The 18,118-nt window shown below is 38.4% G+C and overlaps 1 protein-coding gene across 1 annotated transcript; it reads left to right on the forward strand.

Moving 5' to 3' along the window:
- The first annotated feature begins 4,194 nt into the window (after positions 1-4,194).
- FGA (fibrinogen alpha chain) lies at positions 4,195-12,276 on the forward strand. Its single transcript, XM_030312878.1, has 6 exons — positions 4,195-4,317; positions 6,593-6,718; positions 7,182-7,365; positions 8,461-8,606; positions 9,195-10,614; positions 11,368-12,276. Exons 1-6 carry the CDS (start codon positions 4,264-4,266, stop codon positions 12,087-12,089), a joined length of 2,652 nt encoding a protein of 883 aa, XP_030168738.1. The 5' UTR covers positions 4,195-4,263; the 3' UTR covers positions 12,090-12,276.
- Positions 12,277-18,118: the final 5,842 nt, after the last annotated feature.

Consider the following 18,118-nt stretch of genomic DNA (forward strand, 5'->3'; position numbering starts at 1 on the left):
TTGGGACCATCAGGGTACTGATAAGTTCCAAAAGTAAAAGTGCCATTAGTTAGTCCTACATGTTATCATCAACTCATTCACCTTTCACAGTAAACAGCTTGGTTAAAAACAAACTTTTGCAACAGCCCTGAAATGCAGGAGACAAAGAGAGAAGATCAGATACACAAAGCTAAGCAGCCTTGCCAGTGTTTTCCAAGTGACTCCTTTATAGATTAGTCACTGCTGTAAAACCTGAGGCAGAGGACCCGAAAGAGTATTGTGAAGTACCAGAATTGCCTAAATTTTTACAATCCAAGTGTTTCAAATTTTAGAAATTAATTTTAGTACTTTCTAATTGTGCATTTAATATTGTTTTGATAAAATATGTCCTGTCAAAGCAACATTGTCTTCTGGTTATTAGGACAATAATAAATGCACACAGATTCATACAGATTTATGCTAGAAGACATAGCGAATATTTTTCAGAAGCATCTTGAATTTTTAGACCTGAATTAAACCAGATATCTTAAGGAACATTTATACAAAATGTAACAGAAAGAGATGCAGAGATGATTCTCTGCTCTGTATTTTAACAGTACTTTGAATACACATCACAGAATTTTTCCTTTCGTGTTGTATTAGGTTAAACCATGGGAAACTGCACATATTTATCATTTGGACCTACAAAAATGGCAATTTTATATGGCTTAACTTCTTAGCTACATATTGATTTCCTCACCGATTTTAGGTACAAAACTATACACGCGTCATTTGCCTTTCTATTTCAAGAACACAGCATGCAGGGCTGACAAGTAGTAGGCATGCAGTAAATGGTTATTACAGTTAAACAAATGAAGGAATAAGTGAACTGCTTTGAGAATTCAATACACGTAGAATAAATGCGTAAAGAAAGAAATGTTCTCTTACTTCCCTGGGATATAGCCCAGGGAAGGACGAATATCTCACTCAAAAGAAAGCTGAGGATTTGTCTTGTTTTGTTTGGTTTGTACTTGTTATGTTTACACAATGGCTATATATGTTACTCTTCATGCGTAAGTTTTGATAGCTCAGAGCCTGAAGCCTTCTTCGAATTCTGTGTCTCCCTCTCTCTCTGCCCCTTCCCACTCATGCTCTCTTTCTCTCTCTCAAAAATAAATTTTACCAAAAAACGTTAAAAAATAAAAGCCCTGAAACATAATGACAGCTGTAGAATTTCTATTCTTTTTACATACATTATATACCATTCCAGGCCTGCCAGATGTTACAGGATAGCAAATATATGAATCCCTGCAATTAAATAATTGTAATTTGTGGAATATAATATTAATTTCAAGAGGATAAATAATCCCTCTCATTGGTGTTAAAAAATTAGGATATAGTCATCTCTGGGAAAAATACAATACTATAGAAGTTATGGCTTAAGAAATGAAATTTCTCAGATTTTGCCCACAATTTATATACTTGTAAAGACATCCTTATTGTCACATGCTTTTAAAAAATGGTACTCATTGGGATGCCTGGGTGGCTCAGTCGGTTAAGTATCCGACTTCAGCTCAGGTCATGATCTCACAGTTTGTGGGTTCTAGCCCCACATCAGGCTCAGAGCCTGGAGCCTGCTTTAGATTCTGTGTCTCCCTCTCTCTCTCTGCCTTCCCGCCCCCCCATTCACATTCTGTCTGTCTGTCTCTCTCTCTCTCAAAAATAAACATTAAAAAAATTTTTAATAAAAAAAAATGGTACTCCTTGTATTATTTGTTGTCTGTTTGTCTGCATGGCTTCCTGGTGAAGCACAACCTGCTTCTCCGTAGGTTATATTACATGGGTGGAGGGCCCAGCGTGGTTGGTGCCCAGTCCTGCAGTCCTACAAAAGGGCCTGGTTATGGAATTCTGGTACTGGAGAGACAACACGGGAACTTTCAATTCTGTGGCACTAGGACATTCTAGGAACAATAAAAGCTACCATTTCTGGGTCTCCTACTGTGTACATCCAACATGTTATATATATGCCATGTTATATAATCTTCAAAACAACTCTGCAATATAAATATTGCCATCCCCATCTTACAGATAAGTAAACTGCTTAGAGAATTTAGTTTGTCCACGTCACTTAGCTAGAATCCAGATCTCACTCTCTGCAAAGGCCATTATTCTTCTGTCATACCGTGCTGTGACAGCCTTCCATTCCTCTAACAAATACTTACTAGTACTTACTCTCCACCAGACCTTGCACTAGGCAATGTGCCTTGGCCTCATGAAGCTTAGTGCGAAGGAGACATAGACAAATAGCTTCCCAAATATACATTATCCTGTAGTGATAAAATATTATGAAGTAAAACAAAACTGGGTTAATGGTACGGCTGCTCTTTGTGTTAGCTAGTTAAAGAAGGTCTCTCTGAGAAGGTGTCATCTGAGAAGAGCCCTGGATGTGCAGATACTTGAGGGAACTGTGGAACAGCAAGGCTAAAAGCTAAAGGTGGTGCCTTGGAAATGCCCTGATGTGGCCCAGAGCCGTGGCATTCAGTCAGACTGTTTTCTCTTAACTTACTTTCAATTAGGTTGTGTTCAACTAAGTCACCTGAAGCCCACCAGGGTGTTCTCTTCCATAGACTATGCGCACCTCCCAAGTGGAACACTTTCAATAAGCACACAAAATCATCTAAAGAGGTCAAGCCTCCAGCTTCTATCCATGCCTGGCATTTTGCCAGTTCAGTCATTGCCTATGAGTACAACATTCCATAGAATCACTGTCTTCCAAAACCTGGATGGGACTCTAGGGTCCCCTCTAAGTATTGCACTATGGAAGAACAAGAGATTGCTTTTTTTTTTTTTTTTTTAATGTTCTCATGAGTAGATTTCTTTTTTTTTAAGTTTATAAAAAATAAATAAATAAATAAATTTTTTAAAAAAACTACAAAAAAAAAAAAGAGAGAAACACTGCTAAGGTCTTCATTGTATTTATTATTTTTTTCATTCAACTCTATGTTAAGATCTACCCACAATCTGAGTAGTTTATAATTTCCCTTAATTTTCTTTTGAACCCAAGGGGCTCAATCCCATGAACTGTGAGATCATGACCTGAGCTGAAACCAAGAGTCGGATATTCAACTGACTGAGCCACCCAGGCACCTCAAGAAATTGCTTTCAATTGGAGAGATGAAATCAGGTACACTGTAAAGTGTTTTCTAGCACAGTGCCTGGCACTTAGCAAACACTCAATAAATATTAACTATTACTATTATCAGAATTGACTTCACATAGGAAGCACAATTTGAGGCAAGGTAGGCTTATCGGACAAATGACAGGATGCTCAGTTAAATATGTATTTCTGATAAACAACAAACTTATTTTTGTATAAATACATCCTAAATATTGCACAGGACACACTTACCTTAAAATGCATTTGTTGTTTATCTGAAATTCAAATTTAACTGGGTATCCTGTTTTTTTTGCTTGCTAAAACTGGCCACGGAAAACTTTCACATGAAGAAGAAGAGCAGGGAAAGTAAACTGACAGGTCCAAAGGAACAGACACAGAAAGGAAATGATATTTTTCATGCACTTTATGTTCTTCAATAATTGTTAACATTTACCCAGTACTTACTGTGTGGCAATCACTGCTCTGAGGGCTTTACAAGGATTAACTCATTTATTCTTCATAAAAACATGTAATTTGCCCAAAAGCACAGAGCTGGGAAATGGTGTAACTGAGATTATGGACCTAAGACGTTTGGTTCCAGGGGCTACTGTCTTAACCATTTTCGATGAAGGAAACTAATCTGTTCAAGGTAACTTACAGAAGGACTTCAGGGACAGCCTGTCACCAAAGTAATTTTTTAAAAGTCAGATCATCCAACCATATTTCCTACATAAAGCGAAATATCATTTGCCAACTCTGTTCACAACAGGCTACTGCTAGTCTGCCTCAGCCACTCTCCATACTTTTTCAAGTCTCAAGTATAGAGGTACGGCTTCCTATGTTTCCTTTTGCATTTCTGAAGTCATCCTGTTCCTGGAATGTGAGATCATCCTGGAATTGCTTCTACCTTGGCAACAACTTATCAAAAGCAAACAAGCTTGGGAGAATTGAGCAAGAACTTCTAGGACACCAACCTTAGAGAAGGAGCAAGGGATGTAGGAGTGTATATCGACTGTCTAAACAGGACAAAGATAATGATTAATCAGACCTCCTTGCAGATTTAAATACGATGGGAACTAGGAGTGGAAGCTGTCCTCCTTTCTTTCAGCGGGAGTGCTCCTCAAGACTCAGCCCCACCCTTAGAAAAGATGTTTTCCCTGAAGATCTTTTGCCTGGCCCTGAGTGTGGTGGGCACAGTCTGGGTATGGTCACCTTTATTTTCTCTTCTTGTTTTCTCTCTGGTGTTTATTCCACAAAGAACTTGCAGGTCTAAGTCAGCCTTATGTATGTCCTCACACACTGTGTGTCCTAGCACGCTTATGTATGCTAACACACTGTTAGCTTTATCAGTTTTAGGCCATGGAGGCAAGTTCCTAGATGAGCCGACCTCAAGAGTAAGAGGGAGGCTTAGCTGGACCAAAGTACAGAAATTCATAGGGGAAACTCTAGCATCTGTAAAACACAGTCTTACAACATTGTTTGTTTGAAGGGAAGAAATCTTTGCCATCTTTGTTCCAATAAAGACTTAGGATAGTTAATGCTAGTTAACAGAACAAAACATTCCTCTGATAAGAGTTTTTAAAACCTAATTGTTAATTTATTGCTATTTGTCCATAATAAGCGGAACAGTGGTTTAATATAGTTTTTCTGAAAGGTGGTTTTTATGTTTCTTGAGAAAAAAAGAAAAGCAAATTAGTTGTCTTTGAAAACATATGACATAGCAAAATCAGAAGAGAGTAACTGAGAAGGCAAGATGCTTTTTGGGAAGCAATCTTTTAAAATAGTTATTAAATATTGCAATAATTTCTAAAGTTTGACTCCAGAGATCTATAGAACAGAAGACTTCAATTTACAAGCTTTTGAAACACTTTGGTCTCATAAAAATGTGACAAATGTGTTTAAGACACTTTGTTACTTTCAGGCTATGAATTATTCCAATTTATTTCTTTCTCTTCACCACTCATATCCTGTTACCAGAGTAGAAAAAACTAAAGAGGGATTCTAACTTAATTCTCTTCCTTATAGTAAACTAATAAGTAAAAAATTTTATGGAAAATAAGACTAACCTCATTTGCGAACATGGTTATTTTGGATAATGCATACGTTTTTGGTTATTTTTACCTATTGGCATAAATACTTAGTTTTTGCCTGTTTTTATTGTTGTACCATTTTATTTTGAAGTATGTTTGAATTTATAATTTTATTTCTTAAACAAAGAGATTATACTTGTTCCTTAATATAAACTGTCCTTGATTGCTTGAATTATTATCATTATTATTAGAGTATTTTTTAAATGAGACAGCAAATATTAACTAATTATAAGAATAAACTATCTCTGGGCCACCTGGTTGGCTCAGTAGGCAGAGCATGTGTCTCTTGATATCAGGGTTGGGTGTAGAGATTAATTAAAAAAAAAAAGAATAAACTATCTGAGATTAAAATAGTTATAGCAAAATCCTTGTAAGTTGGTGATACAAAATAAAAATAGTTAAAACTTAAAACCCATGTCAACTGATACAAAGTCCTGTTGGAAGAATATTTTTTTTTAAATATTTATTTATTATTGACAGACAGAGAGACTCAGAGCATGAACAGGAGAGGGGCAGAGACAGGGGGAGACACAGAATCCGAAACAGGCTCCAGGCTCTGAGCTGTCAGCACAGAGCCCGACGCGGGGCTCGAACTCACAAACTGCAAGATCATGACCTGAGCCGAAGTCGGTCACTTAACCAACTGAACCACCCAGGCGCCCCTGGAAGAATATTTTTATGTCCTATTTTATCTCATAGATCACAATAGAAAATTTTTAGAAATCTCTATTTCTAATTAGAAGGTATTCAAAAAGTCAGCTATGGACCATTATTTTTGTTTTCAGTCTACTCTTTTTCTTTACAAATAAAAAGGAAATTTTATTACATGAGTGGATAACCTAAAAAATATTTCCCAGTCTGAATTGGCCGTCTTTGTATCTTTGGTATGTACTTGCTCAAATAATAGACCCATAGGGTCAAAGTAGAAACTTGAAGGAGACACTAAGCTAAGATAGTTTGTTTTTTTCCTACTGAAACAGAAATTACAGGATAAAGAACTCTGAATTTTTCAATTACCTTTCTATCTGTAGACATTACTCATAATGAAAATGTAAATTTTAACTAATTTTGTAGATTCAAATAATTTTCCTTACATAATAAATCCTTTAAAACTCCTGCCATTTATTAAATGCTTGTTTTGTCTCAAACACAGTTAAAAAATGTCTTCACCTTATCTCCTTTAATTCCCGCAACTCCATGAAATGGGTATTAGGGTTTTCGGTCAAAATCGAAGAAAGCTTGATTTCTGAAGCTTGCAGATGCCCCAAACTGGTGTTCTTAATCTCTGTAAGAACCTTCCCCCTAATTGGGATTTACAGGCATGTTGGTGTCTTCTCCTATCTGCCTAATGTTGTTCTCTTTTGTGTGTATGAATAAATCCTTAAAGACTGGAGATGTCCAGGAAGGTGAATTTATAGCTGGAGGAGGAGGTGTGCGTGGCCCAAGAATTGTGGAAGGACATCACTCTGTGTGCAAAGAGACAGACTGGCCCTTCTGCTCTGATGAAGACTGGGTGAGCAGTTGGCATAGGGAGTGGGAGAATATTTCCCTGTGGTGCTAGAATTGTGCACAGGCTGGCCCAGTAGGTCCCACAAAACTTTTCCAGTGGGAAATAATCTAATAGCTCATTACATGCCAAATTAAAGAAGACAAATGGAAAGCAACTTCACTCTGAAAGCACTATTTAAATTACCTCTCAAACTCTGGGTCATTAGTGGGATTAACAGATTGGATTTTAGTTGCATGTTCAGGCCTCAAGATTTTCTGGTGGCTATTTTATGGTTAAGTGAACCCTCATTCCAGTATTTCTCTACAACCTATGACTAGTCCTCTTAAACTACTTTTAAGTCAATAGATGATCTAAAGATATTGGGGTGGGGGGCGGGGGGAGCAACGGGGGCTGCATGGAAACCTTCAAAATTATACTGGATCCAAGATACACACCCTTAATGTAATTTTTTTCTCTTCACTTCCAGAACTACAAATGCCCTTCTGGCTGCAGGATGAAAGGGTTAATCGATGAAGTCAATCAAGATTTTACAAACAGAATTAATAAGCTCCAAAATTCACTATTTGATTATCAGAAGAACAATAAGGACTCTAGTTTACTGACAGGGAATGTAATGGAACTTGTGAGAGGGGATTTTGCCACCGGTAACAGTAAGCATTACAGATTTGGTGCTTTCACTTTATAGCACACAACAAAACAACAATAGCCCTAAATAAATGTTCTGTCTCCTTATAGCAACTTCAATTTTATCCCAAAGTACTTAAGATAGAAACACGTGTCTTTATGATATTCCTAAATTTTAAGGAGGGGCTTCTTTTTGTTATTTTTATAACATAAAAAGGTTAGCTTAGAATCGTTTAAAGTCACAAAGTCAGAATTTGGTAGTGAAGAGTAGACCTTAAGTGTGCTCTTTTTTAAGAGTATATACTGAAAATAAGATGAGCACAACCTTTTGAGTAGATATTTTTGTTTCTATCTTACCGAGGAGGAAACAGAGATCACGAGACTCAACCAAAGACACAAAGCTATCATGTGATGGAGTTAGGAGTTCAATCCACAGACTCCACCAAGCTCTTTATGTTTTGTTTGGTTTGGTTAATTCAAAATATAGAGCCATGTTCTTTCTCATAGGACTATGACTAAGCCTTAGGACTAGGAAACACTCGATTTCCTCTGGGCGTGGGAAGCAAGTTTACTGAGGCTCCAGTTACTGAAGCCTTGCTGTAATTCTCTATATCTTTAGAGACACTTAACTAATTTAATGCCAATGGTGCAACCACAATAATGGCAAGTGAATGATCATGTTGACCTAAAAAAAATAATTAATAAATAAGTAAATAAAAAAGCTTAGGAACAATTTCAAATGGATAGGTTGGAAGAAAAACTTCTCAGTAAGAAAATCCATGAATATGTTTAAGTCTCTTGGCTAAGGATATGATGAAATAATTGAAATGTGATCAAACTATTTAATCTCCTAATGACTTCTTTAAAATTCCAAATTTTTTCTTCTGCATCTATTTGAATTACTAACTGCTAGTAGGGCATCTTAACTGACAGCCATGGATGACTAGAGGACATAACATTGTCCAAAAATGCCTAACAGATTTGGAACTCGCAAATAAAATGTCCAGAGAACAAATTATTGTTAAAAGGGGAGGATATTTATAAGCAAGTTTCCTTCTTTACTGGCTATTATAAGCAAAGCACTTGGCAGATACTTCAACATCCATATTTTCTTTTTTCAGACAATGATAATACATTTAGCCAAGTGTCAGAAGATCTGAGAAGCAGAATTGCGATCCTGAAGCGCAAAGTCTTGGAACAAGTACAGCATATCCAACTTCTGCAGAAAAATGTCAGGGATCAACTGATAGATATGAAACGACTGGAGGTGAGTAACTTTGTGGCTCTGCCACTAGAATTTCCTTGTTTTTGAATAGCAGGAAGCAAATTCATTGAATGTCTACTGTATGTAGAGCAAGGTGTTATATCCATTATCCGACTATGAAGTAGGTATTATTTCCCCACTCTACAGATGAAAAAAAAAAAAGGCTCAGTGATATTAAGTACATTTTCCAAGGATACATAGACAGTAAATTTCAAAAGCAAATATTAAATCCCTGCTTGTCTTGTTGCAAAGCTCTGACACCACTGTGCCTCTGAATCTTCAATCTGAGTCTCACTGAGGCTCAATTCATTAGTGTTTCCTTTCAGAGGGAATAGTACCTTACTCTTTATCTATTTTAAGACTAAGATGAATCCAAATAGCTCCTGTTGCTTATCCAGGCAAACCTTATAATACCCACATCTCTTCCACTGAGGGTATGACATAAATGAAAAACAGAATTGATTGGTAGGTCTCCAAGTAAAGAAATGAAACCAGTTTTCAAAAAATAAATTAAATGCGAAGAACTCAATAGACATAATTTTCCTTATTTATATCTGCTTCTTTTCTTTATCTTTCTTCCCCTCTCTCTAGGTGGACATTGATATTAAGATCCGATCTTGCCAAGGGTCGTGCAGTAGGGCTTTAGAACGTAGGACAGATCTAAAGTACTACGAAGATCAGCAGAAGCAACTTGAACAAGTCATTGCCAAAGACTTACTTCCCTCTAGAGATACGCAATATTTACCACTGCTGAAAATGCGCACAGCTCCAGATATGATTCCTGGGGAGTACAAGCACCAGCTTCAGAAGGCCCCTGCAGAGTGGAAGGCACTCATGGAAACGCAGCAGATGAAAATAACGTTAGAGAGGTCTGGTACAGATGGGAATGCCCCAGGAGACTCTGTACCGCATGGAACGGGATCAGTGCCTGAAAGCCCTAGAAATCCTGGGAGCTCCACACCTGGAAGTTCTGGCACTTGGAACCCTGGGAGCTCCGGACCTGGAAGCTCAGGTGCTTGGAACCCTGGGAGCTCTGGACCTGGAAGCTCCGGACCTGGAAGCTCGGGCGCTTGGAACCCTGGGAGCTCTGGACCTGGAAGCTCGGGCGCTTGGAACCCCGGGAGCTCCGGACCTGGAAGCTCCGGACCTGGAAGCTCGGGCGCTTGGAACCCCGGGAGCTCCGGACCTGGCAGTGGCAGCACCTGGGACGCCGGCAGCTCTGGAGTTAGCAGTGTGGGTACTTGGAACACGGAGAGTGCCAGCTCTTGGAGCTCTGGGAGCACTGGAACTGGCAGTGGCGGCTCTTGGAGCTCTGGAACTCCTCAGCCTGGAAGTTTTAGGCCAGATAGCTTAGGGCATGGGGACACCAGGCCTACCAAGCAAGAGTGGGGCACGTTTGAAGAGGTGTCAGGAAGTGTATCTCCAGGGACAAAGAAAGAGTACCACACGGGCAAACTGGTCACTTCTAAAGGAGATAAAGAGCTTCTTATTGGTAATGAGAAGGTCACCTCTGGTAGCACGACCACCACTCGTCGTTCATGCTCTAAAACTGTCACTAAGACAGTTATAGGTCCTGATGGTCGCAAAGAAGTGATCAAAGAAGTGGTAAACTCCGAAGATGGTTCTGATTGTGACTTGTCCCATGCTTTTTCTGGTAGCCTAGGGGATCTCCATTCTAGACACCCTGACTTGGCGAGTTTCTTTGAATCTGCCTCAACTGGAAGCAAATTTTCGAGTGTACTCACACCTACCTTAAGAGAGTTTGAAAGTATGGGCTCGGAATCTGACATATTCACGCGCTTAGGGGAACACGAGCTCCCTTCCAGTGGTAAAACTTCAACTCACAGCAAACAGTTGGTAACCACTAGTAAGACTTACAACAGAGGAGACTCCACATTTGAAAGCAAGGGCTTTAAAGTGGCAGGTGAGGCCGGAAGTGAAGAGGAACACGAAGTCCTCAGAGGAGCATATACCACCAAAAGAGGCCATGCTAGAGCTCGCCCTGCCAGAGGTATCCACACTTCTCCTTTGGGGAAGCCTTCCCTGACCCCCTAGACTAAATTCGCCCGCAGTGCCTCCCATAGCACCTTGAACTTCTTCCCTAGCCCTCTATTACACCTTATAGAAATGACACCTTTTGGTTTTTTGTTTTTATTTTTTATTTTTTTTGGCACTAGACTGTAAGTTCCAGGAGGGCGGGGACTTTATCTATCTTATTCATCTCTGTATTCCCAAATGCCTAACAGTGCTGAGAGTCATCACTCAATAAATAACATGTTAAATGAATGAATGAATCCCTCTGAAACTCGATTTTAAATTTGTTTAGCCGAATTCTTTCACCATTCAAAATGTGTGCTGTTGGAATTGTCACCCAATTTATTAATCATATTTTAAGTGTGTGTCTCAGTTGACATTAAGGTCAGGTTAAAAACAAGTTATATTAGCACTAAATGATGCTTAGATATCGTTGCTGGTTACTTGCTATTATCAGTACGGGCAAGTAAAATTTCAAATCCATTGAGGAACATCTCCCTTGCAATTTGTAGGTATAAATGTCGCTTACTTGCTTAATCTCCATCTCAGTGTAGGTGCATCCTTTCCCCCTGGAGGGAATGAAGGAGGGAGGGAGGGAAGGAAGGAAGGAAGGAAGGAAGGAAGGAAGGAAAAGGAAGCCAGTATCTGCCTTCATTTAATCTGGGCCATGCCTATCTTTGTAAAGTTAAATGAGAGTAACTTCTTCCAACCAGCTTAATTTTTTTTTTAGACTGTGATGATGTCCTCCAAACACATCCTGCAGGTGCCCAAAGTGGTATTTTCAATATCAAGCTACCCGGATCCAGTAAGATTTTTTCTGTTTATTGTGATCAAGAGACCAGTTTGGGAGGATGGCTTTTGATCCAGCAAAGAATGGATGGATCACTGAATTTTAACCGGACCTGGCAAGACTACAAGAGAGGTTTCGGCAGTCTGGATGACAAGGGGGAAGGAGAATTCTGGCTAGGCAATGAATACCTCCACTTACTGACCCTAAGGGGCTCTGTCCTTCGGGTTGAATTAGAGGACTGGGCTGGGAATCTGGCTTATGCAGAATATCACTTGAGGGTAGGCTCTGAGGCAGAAGGCTATCCCCTGCAGGTCTCCTCCTATGAGGGCACAGCAGGCGATGCTCTGATTGAGGGTTCCGTAGAGGAAGGAACAGAGTATACTTCTCATGCTGGCATGCAGTTCAGCACCTATGACAGGGATGCAGACCTGTGGGAAGAGAACTGCGCAGAAGTCTACGGAGGAGGTTGGTGGTACAACAGCTGCCAAGCAGCCAATCTCAATGGCATCTACTACCCTGGGGGCTCCTATGACCCAAGGAACAACAGTCCTTATGAGATTGAGAATGGAGTGGTCTGGGTTCCCTTCAGAGGTGCAGATTATTCCCTCAGGGCTGTTCGCATGAAAATCAGGCCCCTGGTGACCCACTCGGAGCAGAAGTGAGAGTAATCTGTTTTCTTTGTTTAGTGAAGTGGAGAAAGAGTAAGGAAGATAAAGGAGTCAAGATTCTTTACAATCTATTAAAAAATTCACAGGTGCTATTTTATTACTCTTTGTACTGTATCCAAATGTAACTGAGACATTTTACTACTTAAAAAAATAAAGTTATATGAGTTTTTTTATCCTTAAAGTAGCTCTGTGGGTTTTAACATTTCTGTCAGGATACACCAAGGAACATTCAATACATCATGAAGAAGGGGTCAGATGGATGCTCCTCTCTGCAATGCTTAAGGGTGTTGTTTTGAGAACTCCTCTCCCACACCATTCAAGGGCCATTGTAAAGTAAAAAAGTTATTTCATCCATTTGGTATGAATAGGTTGAAACCGATACTTTAAGTTACAAATCACTGAATTAAACAATGGCTGCACTTTGTAGAGGAACTTACAAATTATGAAGTATGTTCATCATCTCTGTTAGCAAGCAAATCCAGGAAGAGAGGAGAAGCATTTTTTCCTAACAGAAATAGAAATCTGTTGTTTTAGCCTTTCAATGAAGACCATAATGCATACTTAATTTTTTCCCCAGAGTCTAACAGATTTCTTTCAAAAACACATGGCATGAAAAAAATGCATTTAAAATCCTTTCAATACTTACAAAGTATTCAAAAAATACTATTACTATATGTTGAATTCATAAACTCAATATATGTACATTGGCCAGTATTTTATTTGATGTCAGTTTTATCATTGTTCTTCGTGGACTTGGCTCCTGTCCCCCGTTTTTGTTTTTGTTTTTTTTAAATGTTTATTTATTTTAAGAAAGAGAAAGAAATCACGCAAACACGAGCAGGGGAAGGGCAGAGAGAGAGAGGGAGAGACAATCCCAAGTAGGCAGTGCAGAGCCCAATGCAGGGCTCCATCTCCCAAACCTCACAACCCGTGAGATCATGATCTAAGCTGAGATCAAGAGTCAGTTGTTTAACCTTGCTTAACCGACTGAGCCACCCAGGTAACCCTCCAGCCCCCAATCTTTAACTCAAATTTCTTTCTAGTGAGAAGTAGTTTTCATTTACACTTGAAAAGGTATTAAAATATTCCTAACACCCTGGGCCCCTGGCACGTTGCTTTCATTTGCACAGTTTCTACCCCAGTGTAACAGCTTCCTTTATCCTAGAAAAAAAGGAGAAGAAGAAGAAGAAGAAGAAAAGAAAGAAGGAAGCAAGCAGGCAGACAGTCTAGGAACAGGGGCCAGAGCCTGGAGGGCAGACAGAAGATGAACACAGTGGCTTACAAATGAGTCACATGTGAAGCCCCAGAATTCTTGCATTTTCTTACATGCAATTAAAAATCCCTGGGGCGCCTGGGTGTCTCAGTTGGTTAAGGAGCCAACTTCAGCTCAGGTGATGATCTCGCAGTTTGTGGGTTTGAGCCCCATGTCGGATTTATGCTGACAGCTCAGAGCCTGGAGCCTGCTTCAGATTCTGTCTCCCTCTCTTCCCGCCTTTCTCTCTCTCTCTCTCTCTCTCTCTCACTTTCTCTGCCTCTCTCAAAAGAAACAAACATTTAAAAAATCCTTGATACAAATACACCTCCAAATATTAGAATAATCAGAGAAGAATTTTTTCAGAAATAAAAGAAGTTTCAGGGCACCTGAGTGGTTCAGTCAGTTGAGCATCCAACTTTGGTTCAAGTTATGATCTCAGGGTTCAAAAGTTCGAGCCCCACATGGGCTTGCTGCTGTCAGCCTGTCAGAACAAAGCCTGCTTCAGATCCTCTGTCCCCCTCTCTGTGCCCCACCCCCCGCTTGCTCTCTCCCAAAAGTAAATAAAAATTTTAAAAAAGAATTAAAAGAAGTTTCATTTATTTCAGATGTGGGCGTTCCATGTCACCTCTATACCTGCCCCATTTACACTCACACATATGCATGCCTAGAATTTGAGTTGAGAGTAGGAAGTATTTTATTTTCCAGAATGTCCTACTATTATGGACAGAGGTCCCCAAATGAAAGTGACTCTGAATGCAAAAGGCCATTCATTTCTCTTTTATTTTGAAGGCTTTGAGTTTATCGGCAAAGAATGGGTGACCTCTTTTAATGTAATAAACAATGGCCAATATTAACAGAATCATGGATCATTGGAGAGATAGTTTAGTTGTAAGAAAAGACACCAAGCATCTCTTTTCCATTTTGCCTTTAACTTATTGTTCTATTTCCCTTATTCCCAAAATTAAATATTAATTTTGCTCCTCTGACTCTCATTCATGATGGAAGCCCAACTAGGTTTTCACTGTTATTGCTTTCATGAGATTTCTCTCTTTAAAGTCAACAAGGGCTTTGTAGTTCTAAATTTAACATCCTACATTCAAACCTCCTCCTGCTTGACATGTTTTAAACATTTGCTGTTATTGTCCCCACCCTACCTCTTCAATCTGCATTTTTCTCTTGATTTTTGGTTTTTATTCTTTATTTAAAAAAATTTTTTTTAATGTTTATTCATTTTTGACAGAGACAGAGACCAAGAGGGGAGGGGCAGAGAGAGAGAAGGAGACACAGAATCCAAAGCAGGCTCCAGGCTCTGAGTTGTCAGCACAGAGCTGGACGAGGGGCTCGAACCCATGAATGGTGAGGTCATGACCTGAGCTGAAGTCAAAAGCTCAACTGACTGAGCCACCCAGTAACCCCTCTCAGTCTTTTTAACTGGCAGTTCCTTCTTTAACCACTCCTTAAATGTAGGAGTTTCTTGTTACAGTAACATTAATACTAATTTTTATCAGTTGGGATTGGGTTTGATGCATGTGGCTTATATAAGACAGAAACTTATTTCTTATTCCCAAAAAAGTATATAGTAATATGTCTCCTAAGTATCTTCAGGAAGCCATCATCCTAACAAATGGCTTTCATCTTCAAATTTACCTCATGTCCTGTCAAACCATGTCCTGTGGCAATCTGGAAGACAGAGGAAAGACAGAAAGGAAATGGAGTACCTTCTCTCTTTTAAGGAACTTTCCTGGATGTTCCATACAGCACTTTTACTTATATCTCACCAGCCACAGCTCTGTCACATGGACATACCTAGGTGCAGGAGAGGCTGAGACACCTTGACTGTTAGCTTCGTATAAGGCTACCCTAATTAAAATTAGGATTCTGTTAATAAGGAGGAGCAGAAGAATAGATGTTGAGGTAGGCAGAAGTCTTAACCAGCCCATCTTTTCTCACTCTCTACGTGAGTATATGTTCTCCTTGGTTGACCTGACAATCACTGTAGCTTCGATTACCATCAATAGGTTGATGATATAGCCTAGTCTAAAACTTTGGCCCTTTAATATCATATCTTCAACTCATACCAAACACCTCCAGTTAGATATTTCTCATTAGTCGAAGATTGAACTAATTACCTTCTCATCAAAACCTGTTGCATCTTCTGTATTTCTTGTCCCAGCAGAGGCATCATTAACCCCCAGCTTCCTAATCTAGAAAACTTGAGCTCCTCCTCAGCTTCACTTTTTAATTCTTGTGTCCAATCTACTTCCAAACCCTTTTCTACTCTAAAAATGACCACTCTTAGAGCACTTTTATGCTCTTATGGTATCTTGAGTTAATCTTTTTTTTTTTTTTCCCGAGAGAGAGAGAGAGAGAAGAATCTTAAGCAGGCTGTATGTAGGGCTCAATCTCACAACCAATAGATCATAAGTCAAAATCAAAAGTCTGATGCTTAACTGACTGAGCCACCATGTGCCCCTTGAGTTAATCTTTTCTAATTTGGGCTGTTTAACCATCTCTTAACCTCTCCCTTTACCACCATTGCTTTGCTCATTCATTCTCCACAAAGTTACCTTTTAAAAAATAAAGCACTCCTGCTTACAGCCTACCTTGAGGTTGAGTTGAAACTTCTTTGCTTTGCATATAAGCTCTTTCACAAATTGGTCCCTTTTCAGCATCTACATTCACTGCATTTGGATTGCATTGAATTTCTCACTAGTATCAGAAATACCAGATCCTTTAATGAGTCTGCACCTTTGCATACACTGCCTAGAAGCCTCCCCTTGATCCTTAAAGATCCAGCTTACAGTGTTCCTTCTGCGAACTCTTCCCTAATGCCCACCCTAGAACATAGAGCCAGGAATTTTACTCTGGGCCCTCAGAGCTCTTGTTTCTACCTCAAAAATAACACAGTGGACCCCTAACTCTAACATATTTGTTTGCGTTATTGTGACACCAGATTGTGAACTCCTTGAGGCCAGAGCTCCTGTATGTAGTGTTTCCTGCCCTACTCCAGGATGTCTCACCTATTCCAAGATTATACAGTTAAGTTTTAAAAGTTTCTTCAAATATTTTTACTGTTTTTCTCTTTACGTTTAAATATTTAATTACCTAGAATTTATTTTAATATGTTATGAAGAAGGTCTACTTTTGTTTTCTTATGGATGGATAGTCAGTTATGCTGGGATCAGTTATTAAAAGCATTCTTTGCCAGTGGAATTGAAATGCCAATTTTGTTGAATAAAACAGATTGATGTGTATATATATATATATATATACACACACACACACACACACACATATAGGTATATATATATATATATATATATATATACACTCTCCTGTGTTTTTGTCACTTTGCTCATCTTTAAAGTATAGCTTTTTGGTGAAGTATTATCCTTCTTACCCTCCACTTATTTTTTTTTTAAGCCAAAAAAGTTTTGCTTTCAGATTTTTACTTCTTTTGTTTGTTCTAGGGCTTTACAACGGTCTTTCTTAATTTCTTAATTTCTAAATAGTTACTCTTAATTTCTCAATTAATTTCTTAATTAGTCTTTCTTAATTTCTAAATAGTTACTCTTTTAGGGAGTTAGGGTGAGTCATCTTTCTTTTTTTTCTATAACCCTGACCTCATGTGGAATTAGTGAATCATCTTTTAAATATTAATTTCCATGTATCTCATAAACTATTTAGCTTAAACAATTACTTAATTCCAAGTCTTTTAGAATTTTTAAGACATTCTTCCTGGACAAGTACATATTCATTCTTGTGAATGTTTCATAGGCAAAAAGAAGAATGTATACTTTTACATTTGTAGGTTATGAAATCTAATATTATCAAAAGCTTATTGCTGGTATTATTTAAATATTCTATAGATTTTCCTATTTTATGTAATTTCTATATCATATTTTGAAATACATACATCTACATGTACATATGCTTATATAAACGTACATTTTTGTATGTGGTTGTCTGTGTGTGCATAATAAGATCTTAGTCTGTGGTTTCGTATATGTGTGTGATCTCTTTGTATTCTAGGAATTTTGCTTTGTATGATTGGTTCTTTTATTGTCTAGTACATGAAAGATTATGACTGTTAGATCTTCTGCATGGATTGTACTTTTTATCATTAAAGTATTGTTTTTACTTATTTCATCCTTTTAGAAAAGAATTCTACCTTGTCAAATATTAATATCGTCATCACTCCCAATCCTTTTTCTGTACATTTACCTAGGTATCTTTACACGTCACTTTCTTTAGAAAACTTTCCTAAAATAAAAGATGAATTTTAAAGCACAATTTTATTTTAATTCATTTATTTTTGAGAAGAGAGAGCACATACACTCACGTACACGGGGAGAGGGGGAGAGAGAGGTTCAAGCAGGCTCCATGCTCAGTGCAAACCCGGCATAGGGCTTGATCTCATGACTGTGAGATCACAAACTGAGCCAATATCAAGAATTGGATACTTAACTGACTGAGTCACCTGGGTGCATTTTATTTTATTTTATTTATTTTATTTTATTTTATTTTATTTTTATTTTATTTTTATTTTTATTTTTATTTTTTATTTTATTTTATTTATTTTTATTTTTTATTTTTATTTTTTTCTACTAAAATTTTTTAAGTTTATTTATTTTGAGAGACAGAGAGAGTAGAGGAGGGGCAGAGAGTGAGGGATAGAGAAAATCTCATGATAGAGAGAATCTGATGCAGGGTTCGAACTCACAAACTGAGATCATGACCTGAGCTGAAACTGAGTCGGATACTTAAC

The sequence above is a fragment of the Lynx canadensis genome, chromosome B1 (assembly GCF_007474595.2).
Source record: "Lynx canadensis isolate LIC74 chromosome B1, mLynCan4.pri.v2, whole genome shotgun sequence".
NCBI lineage: Eukaryota > Metazoa > Chordata > Mammalia > Carnivora > Felidae > Lynx > Lynx canadensis.